General features: G+C 36.4%; 1 protein-coding gene across 2 annotated transcripts in view; it reads right to left on the bottom strand.

Annotated features, from left to right (window-relative positions):
* LOC124160970 (filamin-A) overlaps window positions 1–23,100 on the bottom strand; it is a 298,897-nt gene that overhangs the window by 135,771 nt on the left and 140,026 nt on the right. The window contains exons 3-12 of one of the 2 annotated variants that reach the window (XM_046537107.1): window positions 20,832–20,956; window positions 12,686–12,816; window positions 10,621–10,840; window positions 9,700–9,817; window positions 8,678–8,865; window positions 7,627–7,914; window positions 5,661–5,885; window positions 4,217–4,445; window positions 2,039–2,302; window positions 965–1,216 (exon numbers count right to left, since the gene is read on the bottom strand). In XM_046537107.1, coding sequence (XP_046393063.1) covers window positions 965–1,216; window positions 2,039–2,302; window positions 4,217–4,445; window positions 5,661–5,885; window positions 7,627–7,914; window positions 8,678–8,865; window positions 9,700–9,817; window positions 10,621–10,840; window positions 12,686–12,816; window positions 20,832–20,956 — 2,040 coding nt within the window. The remainder of the gene's footprint in view (window positions 1–964; window positions 1,217–2,038; window positions 2,303–4,216; window positions 4,446–5,660; window positions 5,886–7,626; window positions 7,915–8,677; window positions 8,866–9,699; window positions 9,818–10,620; window positions 10,841–12,685; window positions 12,817–20,831; window positions 20,957–23,100) is intronic. The other variant, XM_046537108.1, reaches the window with a different exon arrangement.

The raw sequence follows: 23,100 nt of genomic DNA, 5'->3' as shown, positions 1-23,100 counted from the left end.
CGAGGTATTGAAATCAGCCAAGAAATTAGAAAGGAAATTTGGGTCTTGAATTGACGTAAGCAATTGATTAAAAAAAGATGTTTGCTGATCTAATTTACCACTCATTCTGAATGGAGCTTGGACTCCCGCAGGCACTCTAAATCATTCAATGTTAATAAATTAAAGTTTCATTATGCTATCTTAAATCTAACACTTGGAGGATGGGATGGGTCATTTTGACTCATATTTTACGTTGAAATTCAAATTTAATAGCTCATTCTCCATCCAATTCCTCTGAATTTTTGTGAATTTATGTAAAATAACTCACACTTTGCAAATATAGAAATAAAATTTCATAAATGCTTATAGGAAGTTTCCAAATGGATGGCTATGGATCACGATGACCCATTAAAAAAAACACCTTTTTTTCAATTCCATTTCCCTAAGAACAGTTCTGGATGAGAGATTCTTGACATGATTCAATGAAATAGTTGAAATTAGCAACAATTAATTACAAATAACATTTTTACTCCATTAATGGAGAAAAAGTCTTTAAAATCTTATTCAAATGGAAAAATATAGTTTCTGACTTGAGAAGGGTATATTTCATGCTGATAAATTTTACTGGTCAAAATGACCCATGACCACCCTTCTAGGTAGTGCAAAACTCCTGTCCTGATAGTGCTAAGATATTAAATTGGCTGATTTTAGTAATTGCTTTCAGTAATATCAGTACATAATTGATTTGGTAAATAATTTGATTCTCAGTTATGCAACAAGCATAGCATAAAATGGCCTTTTTATCTGTTTCATCCTTCATTAGCAGATGATTACAGATTTACTGCATTGGCTGATGAAATGAACATCTAAAGGTTTAAAATAAAACATTTAAAATAAAACGTTTGCAACACAATAGGCCTGGCTTTAAGTCTATGTACCACTTAACACGCCATGCCATCCATCTAGATCTATAATGAGTAGCTACCTCTGGGGTTTACGTTAACAGACACCCCTGAGGTGGTTCGCTGGGTGGATGAATGGTTCTGCTGGTGACCCTTATGCCAGTTGTAACGGGATTCTTCTTCTGGTGGGGAATAAGAAGAGCCTAGCAGCAAGGGAGAACTCCGCTGCTTCCCATTTGGACGTGAGTAAAGTGATGAATCTTGATAACCATTGGCCTTTCCAGGAAGGCCTAAGCCATTCCGTGACCCCATACTTGCTGTTCCAACATAGCCAGCTATGTGATGATTCAGTCCAAGTTAACAGCAATCAAAGAAAATTGTTGCAAAGATAGTTCTCAAGAGTTGCTTTGAAATAATACCAACTCTTAATTAGATTATGAATTAATATCTCAATTTTTTTATAGTTAGCACTGATGGTTATTGGTGGTTATGATTACAAATAACTAGCATCAAAATAATTAGTATGAGAATAATTAATTAATCAGTTATTTGACTTAAACATAGGAATGGAGCCTAAAAGATTTGCTTCATCAAGATTATCAATGGATCAGATGGGAGTGGATATTCCTGAAATCAAATCTACCTATTTGTCTTACTGTTGAGCAGCAGAACCAGGTTGTCAATCACAAAAAGCAGGCTGTAGCCTGTGCATCCTATGGTGCATTTCACCAATCAAAAGAATAAAAATCTAAATGTCTTATTAACTCAAGAGTGCAAAGTAAGAGGATATGATTTAAATGGAAAATTTAGCTGATTCCAGGAAGAATTAAAAAAAATCATACAGTACAAAAATAAAGGATGAGGTATTTTTCCTACAGAAATCACCGATATTTTAAATTGCATGTGACTCATCAAATTGAAAGCAGATATTTTAGGCTCAATTCTCTAGTTAGATTGAACAGAAAATAGTTGTGTAAAGAAATTATTTCAGTAGTAATCAAGAATACAAAAATAATTCATTAATAGAGAACTGGTTAGCATCTTCAGAATGTGTATTGAATTCTGAGCAAACAGACCACCACTTGGAATTAGCAAAATTTGTCAATTATATTCTCATTCAAATTAAAGCTTAATAGCATGCTTTATAAAATGCTTACCGTCAAGGTTACGTGGGGAATTTGGACCACTTCCACCATTTGCTGTGAGGTATGATGTGTCTGTATGTCGCTTCTCACTGGAGAAAGTATCAGTCACACGCTTTTCATTTAGGTATGAGTCTGATGCTCTTTTGTCACTGCTGAACAAATTATCACTCGACTTCTTCTCAGACAGGTAGGATGATTCCGTTGATCTCTTCTCTTTCCCATCCTTCTTGCTGCGTCTGGAGCGATGAGACCCGACTCTAACACTGAATGGCGAGCCTGGACAAGATTAATTATTTTCAATCAGTATTTAAATATGTATTTGTGTTTACTATTCATATGCATGACTACCAAAGGAAAGGAAGCTTCGAAAAATCATTTTTACTTTATTCGAAAGCTTCCAGAAGAATAATATGCCTCTTCAGGATTTATTAGCATAAAGTAAAAAATCTTCGGATGAAATCATTTTTCCTGAGCTGAACTTGGACTTGGACCCACATGTTCCCATTCATTAAAATCTACATGCACTTAGAAGGCTCCATTCAATTAATTACTCAGTGTTAATTCCGGGATTGAATGAAGGAATTTGGATACAATGGTGGATACCTGTTTGAAGAATAAATAACTCATGCCTCCTGCAAAATAATGCAAAGAATGAGTGTGCCCTGTATTTGGAGTAGTGATATGCCAGCTGTTTTATGCAGTACTAGATGCACAGCACGTAGATTCTAATGAACATGTAGAAATAGGGTACAAGAAATAGTCTATTTAAATTTTTCTCCCGGTGAATGTAACCCCAGAATTAACATATAAAAATTAATAGTTCAACTTTCATACATTTTGATTTCCATACACAACACACATTTTTGGAATTACATTAAATTTAAAAGTTGAGAACCACTGTTACTCAAATTTGATGGATAGATATTTATTTCGGGATATTGAAAATTTTCTACCTCTTTATTTGTTTGAAAATCCACAGAGAAAAAATCATTCGCTCTGACTGGGATTCGAATCCCGATCCCCCGATTTCCAGGCGAGTTTAGCCAGTTAAGCTACTGATGCTACCGATACCAATACCAATGCCAGTCCTCAAACTGGGGAGAATGACACCTTGGTTGCTGACACTTTCAGCCCAGGCCTATGAAGTGGTTATTTTTCTAGAGGACCAATATTTTTGAGTGTTTTTCAACGGTTAAAATTTTATTATAAATAAATGACACAGTAAAAGTATTTTACAGTTTTATAGAATAAAGCTTTAATAACAATAGAGACCAATTTGGAAAACAATAGCTGAACAATTGAAGAATTGTTTTCTTGTAAACATTGTATGAATTTGACGAAAAATACAAAGTCCGTATATTGCTTGCCTACACAATCTGAATCATGAAGTTCACAAATCCATCATTTGTGGAAACACTATGCAATCACGACCTGCCAAATGTGGTCTAATGTGAAGCTAAAAGAAGGCAAAGCAAATACTATGTAGGGCAAAAACCCGAATTATACTCGTTCATGGGAAAACAGGAGCTGAAGTACAGTAGCCCGAGTCAGACTCGTGCTTGGGCCTGAAGGCATGACATATTTCATGTTGCCTGACCTATGCTCTGGCTTGATCCTGAAAGTGTTAACTGGCTAAAGCACTCAACCAGAAATCGGGAGATCCGGGTTTGAATCCCAGTCAAGGCAAATGATTTTTTCTATGTGGATATTTGGCGCACTTTGTGCATTGCCAATGACTCGATAAAGATATCACCGTCAGTGGTGCAGCGAGGGGGGGTTTCGGGGATAAATCCCCCCCAGAACTCAGAGAAATTTTTAAGTTTAATCTGTTTTATTTAATTGGATAAATATCACTTATAAAATATTGTGCGAATTAATAAATATCTCTCAGAATGCCGTAAAACTCACCATTTTGAACCATTTATCTTTATTTTTTATGGCGGAGGGCCCCCGCACCTCCCACTTATACTGGAGGGTATGCCACACCCCCAGTCCCCCCTGTATTAGTTGCACCTGAAACCCCTCTAGCCTTTATTCCTAGCTGCACCCCTGATCACCGTGGCTAGTCCTGGTATACTAAAATCTTTATTCGTTCCATCAATGATACATAAACATGATACGATTGGAGCACATAATAAAAATTTTTTCAGTGTACGTTAAGCGACGTAATACTTTCAATGCCAAACTTACCCTTGATATCAGACCCATTGAAATAGACGTATATTCTGTATTTTCCAGCCTCTGGAGGAATGAAAGTGACCCTGGCAAGGGAATCACCAAGGCGCTCAGTTCTCAGTGGGATTGACCTCCCAGCGTGGACCACGTCTAGGCACACTTCACCAAGTCCTCCAGTTCCACTGGAATCCACGGTGAAGCTCAAGGGTTGGCCAGGGTTTCCTGGCGTGTCTAGGCCACGGAGCTAAAATTGAAAGGAGTTTATATGTTGCTTTAGTATTTTGGACGAAAAGGGCAGCAGGTAGATACACCGATGCCATCAAAACAAATTGATAAATTTAATAAAAATGAAATAGATATGTACATTTATTTTCAGACAATCTGCAATTTTTTAAATAATTATTAACTATGAACATAGGTTTTCGCAGCGAGAGGCATTGTTGCTAACGGCTCCCGGGTGCAGCAGCGTGTTGCGCTTTGTCGTGCAAGCTTTCGCGACCGTTACAGGGCTCATCATCAGGCGATGAATGAAAATACGGAATGTATTCTTAAATGTAAATAAATAGTAAATGTATTCTTCCGTATTTTCATTCATCGCCTGATGATGCACCCTGTAACGGTTGCGAAAGCTTGCACGACAAAGCGCAACACGCAGCTGCACCTGGAAGTCATTATTAACTACTTTGAGATAAATAATGAAAAAAATTGCACATTGATACATTAAAAAAAACCTGATAATGTTTTTTTCTTAAAGGTAGGACATATTAATAAATTGCTATCAGCATTTTTCGCTTGTACCCCAGAAAGAAGAATTATGCTGATTGGATTGAGGAGACTAAAGAAAGAGGAGTAGGTACTCATCAACATACAAGCGTATAAAAAAATATCAGATGCTCAAATTTTCCAGCAAACATAATTTGAAGCAATTGACATGAACAAAATGCAAGCCTATAGTCAAATTCAAGGAGTTCAAACAGCACTTCATTTTTTGGGAAGTAGGTTCAGCATTGAGTGAACAACCTCAAATGGACCCTCCCTAAAATTATCTTCCCTCCCAGTAAATTTCCTTCAAGAAATAAGAAAATTGTTGGAATTAAAGAATCTGAGTATGAAATAATAGAATAAAACAAAGTAACTAACATAAGTTAATGCTGATAGGCATTGAAAATGAAGCAACTTATAACTGATCATAATTCAAAAGGGTGCTGCATTATACCAAAGTTCAAAATAATCCCTTAATCTGAAATACTCAATATTTAGTACATAATCATGATTAAAAAAATATAATACATACTCTCTTGAATAATCAAATTCATCTATTGACAGGACAAAAGAAATATAGTATCAGGATTTAATCATTTTAAAAAGGAATAACAGCGAAAAATTATTAGCTAGCTCATAAAAGATGATTTTGAGGGTCATAGCATTTCTTTCATTGAAGGACTATGTATTTCCTCACCTCAATTCCATTGGGGTCAAAGACAAAGCAAGTGAATGGTCCACCCTGAATATGCCTGCCTCCATGGGTCACTGCAATAGTCCATTCACCAGCTTCATCCGGCTGAAATGTTGCTGTGTGGACACCTGAGCCTCTTTCAGCCACTGGACAGCCAAGAGCACGGCCACTGGGAGAGTGAGCAGTCACATCCACTTCACCAGCAGCCGTCCCACCATTTGAGTTGACCTGAGAGTACACACCAAACCAATCAGAAAAAAATTATCTTTCACTATCGCTATGGCTGAGAGATTTACACGATTAGGTCAGCATACAATTCAGTACTAGATGATTACCCTCCATTGAACTGGATTCATATTATGAAAAAAACTTGATCTTTATGTTATACAGCACACTTCCGATATTCCGGGCTAATGATGGGGAGAGATGGCACAAATAATCACAAAACATGGAGAACCCAAACTTTCTCTTTAATATCTTGTAATGTTCATAATTTATGTGAAACAAACAATATATTATTATGAATGCAGTTATTCTTTTATTTTAGAGTGCTCCCTGGACTCATTGAGAGCTTTCTTCACCAGTTCGCGATCCTTTTAGCGGCGATAACATGGTTTTACTCGTATTATTAATACTCCATGTAAGGCCTGGTTTTGAAAACTACACATCTGTGGCTTAGTGATCACGGATACAGAAAAGTGGTTAGCACAAATGCTTTAAAAGGCATCACGCCACATAGTCGCCTCTCGCGCAAGTTGCCCAGGTTGCAACTGCTGCGGGACGTGAATCCATGATCATGGAGCGCCATTGCGTGCTGCAAGGCTTGGAAAACAGGAACACGATGCTCCCGTGAATGCAGCGAGCATGCGATCGCTTCTGTTTTACGAAGGGGATTATAATGGAAACAATAAGCCCATTGTATCATAGCATTAATGCAGTAATTACGGTGATTTTACGTCCGATTTTTTTTTATAAAGATCGCGGAAAATATTGAGCAAGATTGAAAATCATGCATGGATATACTGCAGCCGGATAATCAGGAGTCTGCTGTAGTTGAAATACTTTGATCAATATAATATAAAATTTTATCATCCGATGGTGAAAGGGGAAGGAAATTTTAACCTTTTCAAAAAACTGTTTATTGACATTAATCCTTTTGATACACTGAATCACTTTCGAGTCTTCTGATTGTTATCAGCGCTAAAACATGCACAAGGTACCAGTGATGTCATGACAAAATTAGCAGTGCCGGAACTCACTTTCTTTAACTTTTTTAGAGGTGATAGATATACTCTGCTTGTTTCAATTATTTCAGCAAATGAAGATTAAACAAATCAAAATATATTTTTATTTTGGCTATGAATAATATTAGAAATTTTGAGGCACCAAAATTGATGAAAGTGTTATTTGACTGTTATGCTTTTTGTTAACCAGTTCCAGAACGGCATTCTGGAGCATTTCGGCACCATGACTCCTCTGCAAGGTACATATATAGGTCTAGGTCCTCTTGATCATATTAATATTGAAAAGGCATCTACCAGACTGGATTTTTAAATTTGCAACCAATTTTAGAGTAAACTGTGAGTAGGTTTTTTTAAAACAAATTTAACTATTCATGTAACAGCATGAAATGCATAAAAAACACATAATTGTGTATCTTGCAGACCATCTACCTTTCTTCTGTTTGCTTTATTTTTAATACCCAGAGCACTTAAAAACACTGATAAAAAGAATGTTTAATGAAATGAGACAAATTGTATGAAAGTCTTAAGTGCTCTTTCCAAAAGGCATTCTATAAAACTCACTTGATAGGCTTTTCATGAATGCACAAAAGTCAGAGGTTTTGTTTTAAATTCATATTTCTTGTTTACACAATTATATGATTCATTTACCTTGGTCAAGTATCATTTATGTATCATAAAAATCATAAAACTGATGGGAAGTGTGTCATATATTATAGTAAACTCACAAGAACTTCAACAATTGAGCCAACAGCACATGGATCCATTCCTCGAGACTGTACAGTTGATAGTTCTGGAAGGACACGGATGTCAATGGGGCATCCAGAGGCCACTTCTCCCTCGTTGCGAATCACCAATCGATGCATTCCCACTTCAGTTGGAGTGAAAGAGCCACGGGCACCTCCAGGTGACGAAGATAAGCGGATCTCTTGCCTAATGCCAGATGGGGACTCCACTTCAGCAGTCACTTCCTTCAAGTTTACATCATCGACTAAAAAGTTGACTCTAAATGGCATCTGGAAAATAAAAAAATTATGAGGAAACATTTAGGTGGAATGCAGCTGCAGCTCTGTCAAAAACAAATTTAAAGCAAACACAAAACTGTTTTTTCCATCATTTCAGAGTTCCCATCATGATTTAAATGATTCATTTGACAATCCAACAACATAATTTTTTCGATATCTAACTTACCACCTCAATATAGATGCATAATCCTATTGATTTTTCCATATGTATTTTGTGTATTTGCTCATTTACTTGCATCATTTCAGCAATAAGTAAAAAAATTAGAATCACTCAATCTTGTATTCCTATGTATATGACAAAGGCTAATGCACATTCAAATTTTTTTAATGTACAATAAAACTGTTATTATTATTAATATCTATGCGGAGGAGGCAGGAAGTGCTTCATCAACTTCCAATATCGTATACATTCATTTATTGATTACCTTTTGATTTTAAGTTACGAAACCCAAAGCATCCTAATCCTTTAATTTAAATTTTCAAAATGTATGCAAATATATTGAAAAACAACAGAAAAATAAATGAAAGCAAATTAAGCTGCATTCATCATTCTCAATAAAATTATCTAAACTATGCCATCCTAAATTGAAGATCTTTTCATCCTGGTTCAAAATAAGTGAGGTTTTATAAGGAAGCATTAGAGAAGAAACATTTTCTTGAGTTTTCAAAATATGTATAGTAAAAGTAACCACTAGATGTATTTGGAAACATGGGTTTATTGTGGGAGGAATAACTTTTGAACAACAGGTCTTACTGGTTCATTGACTCTTCCTGTATTTGAATCGATGGAAACTGATATCCTGTCCGATGGTCTAGGACGAGGCTTGATCCACTGGAAGTGTGCTGCATACGCCATAATTCCCAAGTGTTCCACATTTCGGTCAGACATATCCTTAGCTCTTAAAATTGGCTCCACACCAAGCCGTTCACCTCCACGGATACCTGTAAATAGTTTTTGTTAATACATTTCTTGATATCAGTAATGATTCCATGATATCATCTCACATTTATCATTTTCTATTTTTTTAAACAGAACATAGGCCACATTAAGAATAAAAATTATTGATCCATAACAAGGATTAAGTTTTAATGTGCCACTTTTTATTTTAACTATATGACCTCTTTGTTGCATGCTAAGTTGAGAATTTTTTATTGATGCATATCTTGAATATCTAGAAGCAGCTAAACTAGCATTGATCCAACCTGAATTGGTCAAGTACCTAGGAGACAATGTGCTGTGAGCATGGGCATTTACTGTTTTTCAGTAATTGAAAATAAAACAGAGTGCAATTAAAAGCAAAATTGACTATATTTTTTGTTGCTGAATGCTTTACTTTATATTTATCAAATTTGGTGAGGAAAATTGAATAAAAGTCTGCATATGTAATTACATTAGGCATGCTTGCAGAGACCTGCCAAGAAAATAACACAAATTTGGCTCAAGAATGAGGAAGGCAATAAATATTACTTAAGCTAATGATCACGTAATATTTGCATAGTCTTTGCAAACGGTATTTTTCATAACCACCAATTGTGATTCTTTTCATTGAGACAAAATAACAGTGCACTGATTGATTATCGATTTTTCACTGATTGTGGCGCAGTAAATTATTGTAATGGAGAGAGACAATAACTGGCAAACAAAGGTAGAAGCTTTTTCACTCTAAAATAAAGGGATGATTTTTCAACTTTCTAAAATAGGCGACACTCATTATTTTGCCATGATACTTAGTGATAAAGAAATAAGATCAATGATAAAAAATAAAAATTACAAACCCAAATTCAGATTTGATTCCCACTGGGATGGGTCACTTGACAGTTTATCATAGCCAGGGATTGGTCCTCCAAGGGATCTCACGAGGGAACACAGCACTTTTCCATCATTCCACTCTCTCTGAAATTTTGAGTATAGCGAGAAGTATATGAAATATGGGCATGGAAAAATCAATGACAATATAAAACAAGTTTAATCACAGCTCAAAGCCTCAAAATAAGCTAACTAAAAAGACATGCTTATTTAAAATTCTATTAACTAGTTATGTGGCTTTCATTCATAGCCTAATAGTTTTAAAAATCTCCAAACTTCTTAATAATTAATCTGATGCATTTCTCAGTATTTTATTTTATATTCATTTTGTCCTGGATTAGCAAATAATCAATTATTAATGTACATCATTTTCAAAAGTTTACCCCAAAATAAATAAGTACACCATGCTGCATGGAAATTTTGGTGAAGTATCGTTTTGCTCTGCCTTCTGAGAAACATAATATGCTGATTAAATTTATATAAACATGATAAGTGTGTACTGAAATCATTCTAGGTATTCCCAGTCTCTCAAATTACCCTTAATCTTTCCCAATGAATGATAATGCTGGCCTTGGGAATTAAAAAAAAAGTATATAAAGCAGTACCCAGATTTGACTGTATCATGAAGCTAAACTAGTGCAATGCTGCTAACTTTGGCAGTGAAAATCTTACTATATACCCTCATGGACCTTCATCCACTTTCACATCTCCCTTACACCGGATCTTCTCAACTTCTCTAAGCTAAAGACTTCATTTAAAAAGAGCAATATTATGGTGAAAAATATGTCTCTTTTATAGAACCAAATTGTCCTGCACTTCTTCAGTTAAATATTTAATGCATTTGTTAACTGATAAGCATTCCCCTATTTAACTTATATTTAACAACTTACCGTAAAATTTTTGACTCCACCAACATTGGAGGGGAGTTGTGAGTTGACCCACCGCAGAGTAGCATGGAAGCCAGGGGAATCTTCTTTCATGAAGTACGATAGGTAGGTCATTCCAGAGAGTTCATCTAGGAAAGGTGAGGCCAAATATTCTGGTTCAAGCACCATTGGGATGCCAAATTCTCTTCTTGCGAGTTCCATGGCTCGACGGCAGTTTCCAACACTGAGAAAAATGAGATAAATCTCAAGTTAAACAATAGCACATTCCAATTCAACATAATTTTAGAGAAAATGATAAAGTTTCTCAAAGAAAGCATATAACATAGACCTTATGCAGTGAACATTCCATAGCAGGGAAGCCATTGGTTTAATTCCTCAGTTCAAAATAAGGGATTCTAGTTAGAATACAGGTAAAGGCAAATGATTTTTCAGCTGTGGAAATTATGAACTTTGGGTACTCATGTGGATGACTTTTTCAAGGTTTGCAGATGATTAGCCTGTATTCATTGCCACACAAAATATAAATTTGGGGATGGGGGAAATGATGAGATATTTAGCCAATCACACACAGAATCACATATATTTAGCCACCAAATACACATTAAAATGGTTTTGACCCAATGGATGTTAAAATTTTTGTAATTTTATGCAACATAGTTATTGTGACTTTTCCATTGTATTAGGTTCACCATATCTGTATATATCCCCTGTTGCTGTGCCAGAAGCTTTGTGGGTCTTTTTAAGGAAGCCATCTTTCAAAGGCTTACAGAAAGACTTTTAAGGCTAAATATGAGAGAAATGGAGTTTCATTAATGGGATGTGCCAGTGGTTGCCAAAAATTAAGTGTCAAATGTAAATAACATAGTGTTCAGACTAATCAGGCTAAATCAAGTGATGGGTAAACAGGGTAATCATCTGTAGCCATTAGAAGTAACAATAAAGGAAGCCATAAAAATAGTAGGGGTCAAATAATTCCAGTAGGGATTTAATTTAACGAATTTAATAATGATTTTTTCTCTGTGGATTTTTCGCACATCCAGTAGGGATGATGGTTAGATGCTAAACTGGGTTTAGAAAAGGTTCCTTGTCCCTTTAAATGCCTTATGGCTAATGCCCATCACCCAAAATTGAAATCAGCTCATCAATGGAGCGATGGACATCCTTCTTTACTCCTGAATATGATTAAGATGAAGCCAAAACACACCAACTCTTGCGAGGTAAGAAAACCATAAGCTTACATAGACAGAAAAAACTTCTGTACTTCATGATAAATCCATGTCCCAAAGTCGGTGACTGAATTCAGGCATTGAAGTCTCCACTCCATATTTGGTAGGAATGGAGTGAATATTTGCTTAGACTATCTGAATAGACTAGCCGTATACCTTTCCAGAAAACATCTCCGTGATGATGTTATGAGATATATTTTCTAAGCTTACAGAGGTGAATAAACACATACATATTTATATTATGCGATGTAACTTCAGAGGATGGAAAAATGGAAAAATAGAAATGGAAATACCTATGCAAAATGTAGAAAACAGAGATTTTCAGATACTTTTGGAGACAAATTTTATAATAATGATAAATTCAGTATTTTGATCCATATTAAGGACCTCTGCCACGTGTAAATCCATTTATTTTAAATTCATAAATCAATGACCTCAGCTAAAGATAGTAATAAGAATGGATTTAGAGGGGGAAATATATATTCCATGCCCACGGCTATAATACTGGGGGTGCAGCCCCCCTCCCAAAGCCCAAGAAAAAGCCCCCTCCCAAGAAAAGTCTGAAAAATTGAAATTGTGGTGACGACCTTTCACACAGCACCAGAATCCTCGTCCAGTCCTATACGAAAATAATATCAGAAATAAGGGTTAATTTAAATTCTGAGAAGGTTGAATGAAAAATAAATCTGGGAGGAAACACCATTTGAAGAGGGAGTATCTCCCCAGACTCCTCGGAGGGTGGGTGGTCCTAGGGTGCCTCCATAGCCCCAATCCACCACCAATATTACTTGGGTATAGAAACCCCCCAGTAGCTTAATGTATGCTTATTTTTTTAGTCTTACCTGTCGCGAGAGTCGATCTCCCTCCAGTGTGGGAAGAGACCAGGGCGACAATAGTCGAGTAGGGCAGAGAGGAGAACTCCACTGTTCCAGTCGGTCGTAAAGTTGCTCACCCTTCTCTCCGGAATAACAGCCTGTCAAAGAACATGGATGAAAATTATTACATGAGAATAAATTGATAAATACACGGATGAAGTTTTTTCAGTTGGTATATTTTATGGATCCTAAAACATGATTAAGATCAATATTTTTCCATTTACGAAAAAACGTCCCCTGCATTAAGAGAACACATCCCTCATGACTGGTATTTATCTTTCTTTGACGCATTATCTTTCTTTGAAATGGATGCAGAGGAGGATGAGGGACAATGAAATGCTGAACATAGTGGGTAGCTGAGGAGAGGAAGCTTCTAGATGAGATACAGAAGAGACCTAAGGCATGGATGAAGTGAATACTGAGAGGTGAGGGTGTACTAAAAACTGCCTAGCAGAATGTTTGGTAAGCTGAGGAGGGGGAGGAATAGATTTTGATCTCTAGAAAAAATGAAAGAATTAGGCCTTATAGCGAACTTAACAAGGAAGTTTAAGATGGGAGGGGAGACAAACAGGGGTAATCTGAAAAATGCTCCATGTAAACTATTTTAACTTGTAGAATACTTTAATAATAATTACTATCTTGAAACTTAGGCTAACATGAATGAAAGATCTTTTGCAAATTCCTCTTGGCAATGATATTACAATGCCGAGACGCATCGTTTCTTTGCCAAGGTTTTTAAGTGGAACTTGCAAGGAATATTTTTTTAATGATGGAATGATTCCACCACATATAACCTGAAGCAGCCAGTTTTATTACGCTAAGGGGTCATCCATTAATTACGTGAGGCGTTTAGGGAGGGTGAGGGGGTCAAGCCGAATCTCACCCAATATCACCTGGAGGAGAAGGGGGTCCTGGCAAGTATCACGTAACGTTTTTTCCGTAAGAAACAGTGTTAAATCGCGATCTCAGTAATCTTAAATACTAGTCTTAACTAACATCAAATAAAAATAATTAAACTTATTACTTTTTTATGAATTCCACGGAATGAAGAATAGATTAACGTGTTCACAATGAAAATGCGCATTTTGAATAATCTCACGAGAGATTAGAGGGAGGGGGCCGAGCCAAATCTCACGACATCTCACTAAGGAGGGTTCCAAAATCGTCAAAATCACCTCACGTAATTCACGGACTCCTCCGAATATGTTAAAATTCTCTGGGTTAATAGATTCGAATCATATGCAGTGACGTAGGAAGAAATTTCCTTCGCGGGAGGGGGAGCTAGGGTGGATGCCTATACTTAAAAATTTCAATTTTTTTAGGATAATCAACCATTTAATTGAAGCAGCTATATTTTGTTTGAATGATGCTGATACTTAAATGCATGGTTGAATATTGACAGATATTTTGAAATGTAGCAATAATGTAAAACGGAGTGTCACAGTGAGCCTGGGATAGTTATGTCCTCGACATACATATCGGGGGTAGCCGCTATAGGGGAAAATTTTCCGGGGAGCTGAAGACCCCCCTACGTGTCTGCCTTTAGAAAATGTTCTCTGAAGAGAAGGTATAACCCTCGCTCGTACACAGTCGCACGAGTACGTAACTTTTTTCATGGCGTTTTACTTAATTACAATATACACTACCACCGGGCAATTTTTAAGTAATATATAGAGCACTTAAATATTTTTACCGCATCTCAATTACGAAAATGTTACACCCGAGAAAATGCAGAGGAAATATTTTCATTCATGACGTGATTTCATCTGGGTAATCTCCTCAATCTCCATCGCTGCCGACGCGACGTTTCGACGAATTCCTCTTCTATCGTCATCGGCCCTGATGAGGAGATTACCCAGATGAAATTCCGAAAAGATTGCCACTATAAAAAAAAACTACTTTTTGCCGGTAAAAAGTGATTTCCTACATAACTTTTCATACTCGAGTTGAAGACAAATGTTGACAAGTGTCTATTATTCACCTACATATTGAACATTTCAATATAATTGGTTGATTTTTAAACTAATATTACATCACGAAAAAATACCGGTTGAGCGACAATGATGCATCTTCTTATGAAATATTCAAATCGAGCGTCTCTCCGAAGCCAATGAAAAAGGCGACTAGTTGCGCGAAGTTTGATTAAACGGTTTCACGTGCGAGAGGGAAAAAATCCCATTAGCAAAACGGCAAGACCTTAACTGTACTCTCGAAGTCCTCAAGAGTCATTTTTAATGCATTGCATCATCATCGCCGGGTCAACGGACACATTCGGTTTTCTCCGAATGGCCAGTCACTCTTGGGACGTGTGACCCATCTCACCTTGAGGGAACAGCCAACACCATTAAAGCGCGGAGCTTAGGTTCGATAAAGCATAAGACGAGGCAAGGAATGCTGATTTACATGCAACTATACTCTTTCACCGAATTGTTTTTATTTCCTTGCGATTGAATTCGAAAAGTTTAGCTTATTATTAAATAATGTGGTTCAACTAATATTATTCAAGAAATAACCGCGGAATAGTCAACTGCGTACCTTTCCGGAGGCAACTGCAAATGCACGTTTAAATGCGAAATACCCACAGAGGATCGAGGAATCATTTTCCTCGATCGGGTTTCGAACCCGGATCTAACGAATACGCTCCAAGATTTACCCAATTATATTAATCACGCATTGTTACGCGAGGCTATGTCAACATTTGAAGCTCATAATGGGAGATAATTCTTTTGATGATGCCTGTGTTAAAAAATTGCCAACTTTACCTGTTTTCGGTCATTGGATGCAAGCTAAGCCAAAAATGTCCATCAACAAGAACTTCAATCCTAATTTTTCCTTAAATAAATCCTTACTTATATCAGAGTTATTACCTGGATAGGACAACGTATATAACCGCACTCACCTTCGTGAGGCGAGGTATGTTATCCTCGTAAGACTCAATGTTTTTATCATCTCTTCTCATTCATGTCAACATATATATTTTTAAAATTATAGATATAAAAGAAGGTTTATTAAGGTATTCTACCGATTTTAAGGCAGGTTTCCATGGAATGCTTAAGAAGTATTCTTTCAGCCTCCCTTTCTTCATGCAATACTCTCTTCAGTTCACAGTGAGGCCTAATCCATTTCATTCTATCTAAAAATCCAATTCTTTTCCTTCCTGTCCCTCATTTACCCAAAACTCTAGCCACTAACACTGTTTTCAACATCCCTTCCCCGCTAAGTACTCCATCCGTCAACACTCTGTACCCTCTGTATATCATCTATACCCTCTCCTTACTCCTCATGTCTAGCACTTTATCGTTCCATTTCCTCTCCATCCATTTCAGCTTCAACATTCCGTTACATATGAGTGGGTTGGAAGCCAAGGGGTACAAGTGATTTTTTTCTCAACAGAGTTAGGTAAAGTTAATTGTAAGAATAAATACACAAAAACCTGGTTGCCAAGGGAAACGACTGAGTCTGTTCTGTGCTGACATCGAGTGGAAAATAAAATGCACTGCTAAGTATCTATCTGATCTCGTTTGTTTTCTATAACTGATTTCTGCACCTAACTGTGTATAGAGAAGAGAAATCACTTGTACCCCTTGGCTTCCGACCCACACATATCTATTTCTTGAACGCCTCCGGTGTATCATTGTTACCTTTCCACACCGTAAAAGTACTTTGATCAGATGAGACTCTTACGAAGTCTTTTCTTAAAACTCTTACACAAAGGTTATTTCCGCAGGTCCTTCCATTCATAATTCTCATTCAATAAATCTATTCCCTCCTTCAGTAGTGTTAGCTGTGGGGTGGGGATGGAATGGCCTGGGGTTCGACCCCCTCCCCATCCGGGAAAAGTAAAAAAAAATGACATGCCTGGAAATACATTTTACATCATTTTGCCACAAAAAAATTAACTTTAAGCATATGCAGTTTTTAAATGTCAAATCAGACAATAACTTTTAATATTTTTTACTTCTCTGAGGCTTTGGGGGGCGGGGGGGAGGGGGATCTATCCCCTCATAACCCCCTTTGTTACGCCACTGCCCTTCTTGATATCCCAACCGTTGAGTACGTTTTTCTCTAATGTACTGAGCAAATAGTTAAATAAGGCAGTTTCCTTCATCAAAGAAAACGAAAGGCATTGATTGCGATTCGTTGCCCACCATTAGTGTCTTCATAATATACAAATTATTTGGTTTTAGAAATACCGGTTTAGACGAACGGCAAGGGTCAATTTTAACTGCATTTGAAAAAGGCCAGATTGGCGCCCATGCGATGCCACTCCACGTGACGTCACAGGGACCTAGTTTCTAAACGAGTAGATAGGAGTTTTACATCGTCTGAGATTACCAATGCATGCATGAGGCACAGAGCTCAGGGACACATGTCTTAATAATCACCTATTAAAACTGGCTAAGGTTGGAAAGTTTTCTTCGTTTGATACGGTATTAATAATCCTTACTTAAGCCAAGCGCTACCAGCTAGCATGGTACTCTGCTACCTGCTAGCATCCTGCGTCGTATCAGCGCTCAAAGCCTCGCCCCAATGTCACCTCAGTTGCGGCAGCGGGAACTAGAACGACGTCACACGGAGCTTTTCCCAACATTCATACTTACCCGTCGCGTTTTCGCGCTCTTGAAAAATTTCACTTTTCATTTAATCGCGAAAAGTAGATATCGTCATTTAAAAATCTAAATACGTGAAATACGTACTCCAGGAGTAATAATATTTCGATTTAGGAAATAAAAAAATAATAGCAAACCACCCTATTGTCCCATCTGTTAAAGCTTATGACCAATGGTCATTGACCATCAACCTCTGTTTTCTGTCTTCAATTCCTTTCTCTCGAAGCATTGCAAAGCTCCATGTCTTTGATGTTTTTGTGATCTTCGTGAATAAGCACGATATTACGTTGGGAAATGTGGTAAGAAATCTGCTGAAATCCCCGGTAAGAAATCTGACACAGCCGATTTTAGCACGAACTTAACTCTTAAGTCTTATATTTTGGTAGAAAACATTCACCCGAATTTTATGCGTCATTAACAATCTGGTGGACTTTCTTATTCACTCGATTTATTCTTCCCTGCCAGGGAAAAGTCAATTTTAGAAAGGTTTTCTTAACGTTGATTGACCGCCTCATTATTTGTTTGACACATCCTGTGCCAGAGAAAGGGATAACTCTTATCGACAGGACGTTGTTGGAGAACCTAAACTTCAGGTACCATTCAATTTGTAATACATGAGTCAGCAGATCTTACTTCGTAAGAACCAAAAATAATTTTCGGGGGGCGAAAGATGGAGAACTTATGGCAGATAAGAGCAGAGGCAACGTACCAGAAGAATAAAATTAGAAATTTTTCCTGATTGGAGGTCAATTTGGAGAAAAACAGAAAATCGTATTTATGCGGCATTTAAGATAATAGCATACAATGAGACGGTACAGTTTAGAACAAAATAAAATTAGTCTGAAAACCTCGGATTTTTCTCCAACTAGATCATGGACTTTGTGATAGGCAATGGATTGTTGTTTGGCCGTTTATATACAATTGCATACGGTTATTGGAGTACTCTAATAAGGGAAATAAAATCCAAAAATATCACCGATTTTCATCAAGAGGAAAAAAAAATATGAAGGAATATATTATTTCTTTTAAGATGTAATCCACTTAACCAATACGCTGAATTATGATTCTGTAGTTGAATTAGCTTCGATTTGTGTGAATTTATTGCAGCCATTTAATTATATTTAAAAACAGACGAACATAAAATCGAAAAAAATTCCTCATTTGCTACTGCAGGGCTAAATTTAAATTTTATGCACTCATTACTGAATCTAAGCCAGGTGTCACAGAAATAATTTTTGCATTCGTTGAAAATAGAAAAGAATGCATGATTTTTCTCCTTAAGATGATTTAATCACTTAATAGAACCAAGAAAGATGGAATTATAAAATAACAAAATAATTATTTTATCCATCTTGTATTGAAAAAACGTAACCAAATATCTATATCAACATTAATTTTCAAGGGTAAACAAGGAACATTCCGTATTTATCCTTATTACTTGACGAAGGATTTGGTGCTTTCTCGTCGAATCTTGTTGATGAAGTCTTCTCGGGAAATAAACCGGATCAGGAAGGAAATTGCTGCCAACGTTTCAATGGACTTCTCTGCCATCGTCTTCAGGGCGAATTTGCCCTGAACACGACCTGATTCGCCCTGAAGACGATGGCAGAGAAGTCCATTGAAACGTTGGCAGCAATGTTCATCCTGACCCAGCTGATTTCCCGGGAAGACTTCATTAATCCTTATTACTTTCTCATATTTTTTAACCTTGAGTCTCGCTAATTAAATGAAAGGTAGATTACATTTTTTGCCGTCTATAGAATCAAACACCAGCAAAAGTTAAGCGCGATCGGAATGAGACCAAAACGATAGCAAAAAATCCAATTCGACTACCACATCCGAGAAAACAATGAGAACAATTCCTAAGCAAGCAACACAAGTACTAGACAATCCTGGATAATGAGAGAAATTCCAACGTACGTTGATTTAATTACTTTTAATGGAGCGCAATACGTAGACAGCCGGAACGTCGCAATGCAGCTCAGGGTCATCGAAGAAGAATATTTGTTCACGCGACAGCGGAAGACTGCAAATATGCACGCGATTAGATGAGACGCCAGAGTCAAAGGCGTGCACCATTCATTTGTCAGTACAAACAAACTGGTGAGGTTAGAGAGGATGGGAAATTTGCCTACTCATCTTTAAGAGATAAGAAACGAGAAGAGGAGATAAAAAAGATATTAAAAAATCAGAAGAGCTACTTATTATAAAAATAAATCACAAAAGTAAAAAGTTGAACCCGCCCCGCAAGATTGATTTTCACGAGAAAAAACGAGTGAATATTTTCGACGAGCAATGTTGTTAACACATGCAGCATTGGGTTCGACATAACCCACTCAAAAAGATAAGAAAATATTAACATAAATTTTGCTCATAAGCATCGCACGTCTACATGTTCACCGATAATAATCCTGTTTTGGTACAAAATTCCAATTTTTTTACGTGGGGCATTTCATGGCCAATTTCAGTGTGTGTTAAAACATCGCACGTAAAGAAATTCAGGCACAGCCAGGAGCGGATTAAGTTTGTTATTTTTTGTTTGGGAGGATGAGAGAGGAGACACTAGAATATTGGAATAATAGTGCCAACTGCGGAAGGCCAAGTTTATTGACCGTAGGTAGTTTCACTAATTTCCTCGGCGCCTAGGTCGTACGCAAAACATCTCAGCGATAATATGTCTGAGGTCAGATTTGCTACAAGTGGCTTTTAGATATTCAACAGTTATTGTGTAGTAGTTAAATTATTTCGGCAGGGAATCAGTGGAAAACAGAAACAGTAGTATGTAAGTCATGAAGAGAAACAAGAAAAACTTGTCACACACCAATAGAGATGGGGAGATTTAAAGTAACCAATTATGACACAGCAATGTTCTTCTCTTTACTCCCCTTTCCTTATAATAGTACTTATTCCCTATTTCTGAAGATTAAACAAAAACCAAAATGAGCATTATCATTTGAAGGTAAAATCTAAGGAAGACTTAACGGGTAAAAAGATTAAAAGGAAAGGAAAAAATTAAAGGAAAATATTAACACCAAATGTAACGTACATCTTCCAGTTTCACTCAATTAACCCAGATATATTATAAAAACGAAGCAATTAAATAATATGAAACCTCTACTCTAAAAAAATCACTCCAGGTACTTGAAAAACATGGAGCAAATAAATAAAAGCTTAATAGTTTTCTATAATACTTTAAAAAAGTAAAAGACATGATAATAGTTTATGCATGCTCTTAGAACACATTAAAACTATTATATGTGTTTGGAAAAAATTGATAGACGATACATAAAATGCAGAGGAATTAAAGCGGCCTCTGTTTAATGAAAATGGTTAGAAGTGGAAAAAAATATTTTTTTAAATTCAATACTTGACCTGAGACCATAATGCGTAACTAATTAAGGATGATCTTTGATTTGAGAGGAATTTTATCCATAAAAACTCTCAGGTTTCTACTTAATAGCAATGAGAAAGAAACTTTGATTGTAGAAACAGATTAGACGTACCTGTAACCATGCCAGCATGAGTTTCTTCGGCGGGAATTTCGATCTTCCGATTTGATATCGAACAATCAGCGACCAGATGAGTCCCAGGATGAGCTTCAGATTGCCATTTACGATGTCAACGTTACCTGAAACGATTGAAAGGATTTGATCAAGGCCTCGACTAAATTGAAATAAAAGATATAAAAGTCCCGTTGTTGATATCCCAGAGGAAAAAGAAATCAACCTTCTTCACAAAGAAACATGGATCAGATTATAAGATTATAAGCCATACAAAATATTTCACTTAGCCTGTTTCATTACATAAAAAATGAGCTTTAAGTGTACACCATTTGCGGAGTTACTCTGTTAAACCACGAAATACAAATTGAAGTAATTGATGCACACAAATACTTTACTTTTGATCATTTGTTTCGAGAATATAATGTCATTACAATGGTATTTATCTACTTAGAATAACCAATCAATATTTTTCAGGCATCCTAAAAAAAGGGTGAAAATTTTTGCGAAATACGTGAATAGACTTTAAAATATTGAATGTAAAATTAGAGTATTTAACAATATAACAAAAAATTGAGTTCCTAACGCAGATGCCGCATAAATTCACTATTAAAAGTCCCAAAATATTATTCTCAACCAATAAGAGTAATTAAAGAATATGACCATGACACTCAAAGCATGGAGAATTTTAAATTAATGAAATTTAGAAGGTATATTTTAATTTCTATAAAGAAGCTGACTTTAATCCATTCAAATGATTTTTTTAACCTCAATGATTTTTAAGATGACTTGATTTTCCAGCGATGATGAAATCGACTGTTTGTTTTTTTACCTGAGCCATGGAAGCATTATCCAGATACATTGCATTGATTTCACGTTGAGATGTAAGACAAATTACGGCAAAACAGGTTTCATGCGCGGTAGCAAAGGATATCTTGAATAATTATCCTCCATTTCGTCCATTTAAATAAACTGGGTAGCCCAGCTACACGTCGAGGAAGTAGCTGGCGTTTCCATGGAGTCACGTCTCAAAATAGAAAGGTCATGGATTTTTATTAAAGATACAAGCGCCAAGGTTAAAGAGGTTTTAGAATGGATAGAAGCTGGAGGCAAAGGGGCAAAAGGAATGCGTTCACAGGTGAAAAGAGGAACCACAACTACCATGTATTTTGATTTCCTCTGGTACTTCGGATAAACTCAATGTAATAATGAATGACACTTTGTTTTTTCCACAAGTTTATGGAAAAAACTTGTGGAAGAAATAAAGCGTCTTTCATTATTAATTAATTGAAATATTCCGTGAATCCTAGTTAAAATGACTCCGATTGTCATTGAAAATCTAAATAATTGAATGAGAAATTCAGATGCAATCCAAGGATTCAAATCACCCAATATTTCTGGGACAAAAACAGACACTTATAAAAAAGAGGGATGTCGATTTGCTGAAAAGTTCTGAAAATCGAGAGCTAAAAATAAAAGAAATTACTAATCTTCACTGCGGCAAAACCCAATTACGCTGATGCGATATGGGAAACAACCATTTTGGAGAAAAGAACGGTTGGTAAGAAAAATGAAAGATACTTGAGATTTGTGCACTGGAAAAACAAGTCTGATCCAAGAAAAACAGGGGAAAATGGTAAGAAAAGAAATGCTATGGAACGCGCTTCTGGCAGATATTTGTAATCGTTACCTTTGGAGCGGTACACATGTCAAAATACACTCAAATTTGCGGGCATTTTCCAAATAAGGTGAAGAAAACTCAGAGCGAAAGCATTGGATGTTGAAAATAGGCAATATCCTTCTTTTAACCACCTTGTTTCATCATCATTTTCGCCTTTCAGTTGAAAAGGTGACTAAATCATTTGAATGGCATCAAACTCTCGATTAAACGATACTCGATTACTCAATACTCCAATCAAAAGGAGCCGTCAACCACAATGCCACAGCGATGATGCTATCGGTAGAAGAAAGGACACTGATGTAAGAGCCACATTCCTCGCACCGAATTCCAAAGGTTTGCCATTTTTCTTTAATGAAGCCAACGCGACGTGAGGAGAGTGTTAATTATTTTAAGCTTAGAGCATTCGTTTGAAATTCAGTCTAGAAATTAAAATCGAATGATGCTAAAGTATGTTTTCATAAATCTCGACTCCAACAAGTTCAATCAAAGTGGTAGCTAAGACATGTAATTGAAGCGATGGTTGGGAAAACTCAATATCATATACTTCTTTTGCAAAGTAAGAAATGATTACTCCATTTCCTGACCGTTACC

Source organism: Ischnura elegans, chromosome 6 (assembly GCF_921293095.1).
Source record: "Ischnura elegans chromosome 6, ioIscEleg1.1, whole genome shotgun sequence".
In the NCBI taxonomy this organism is placed as follows: Eukaryota; Metazoa; Arthropoda; class Insecta; order Odonata; family Coenagrionidae; genus Ischnura; species Ischnura elegans.
This window is presented reverse-complemented; position numbering and strand designations above follow the sequence as displayed.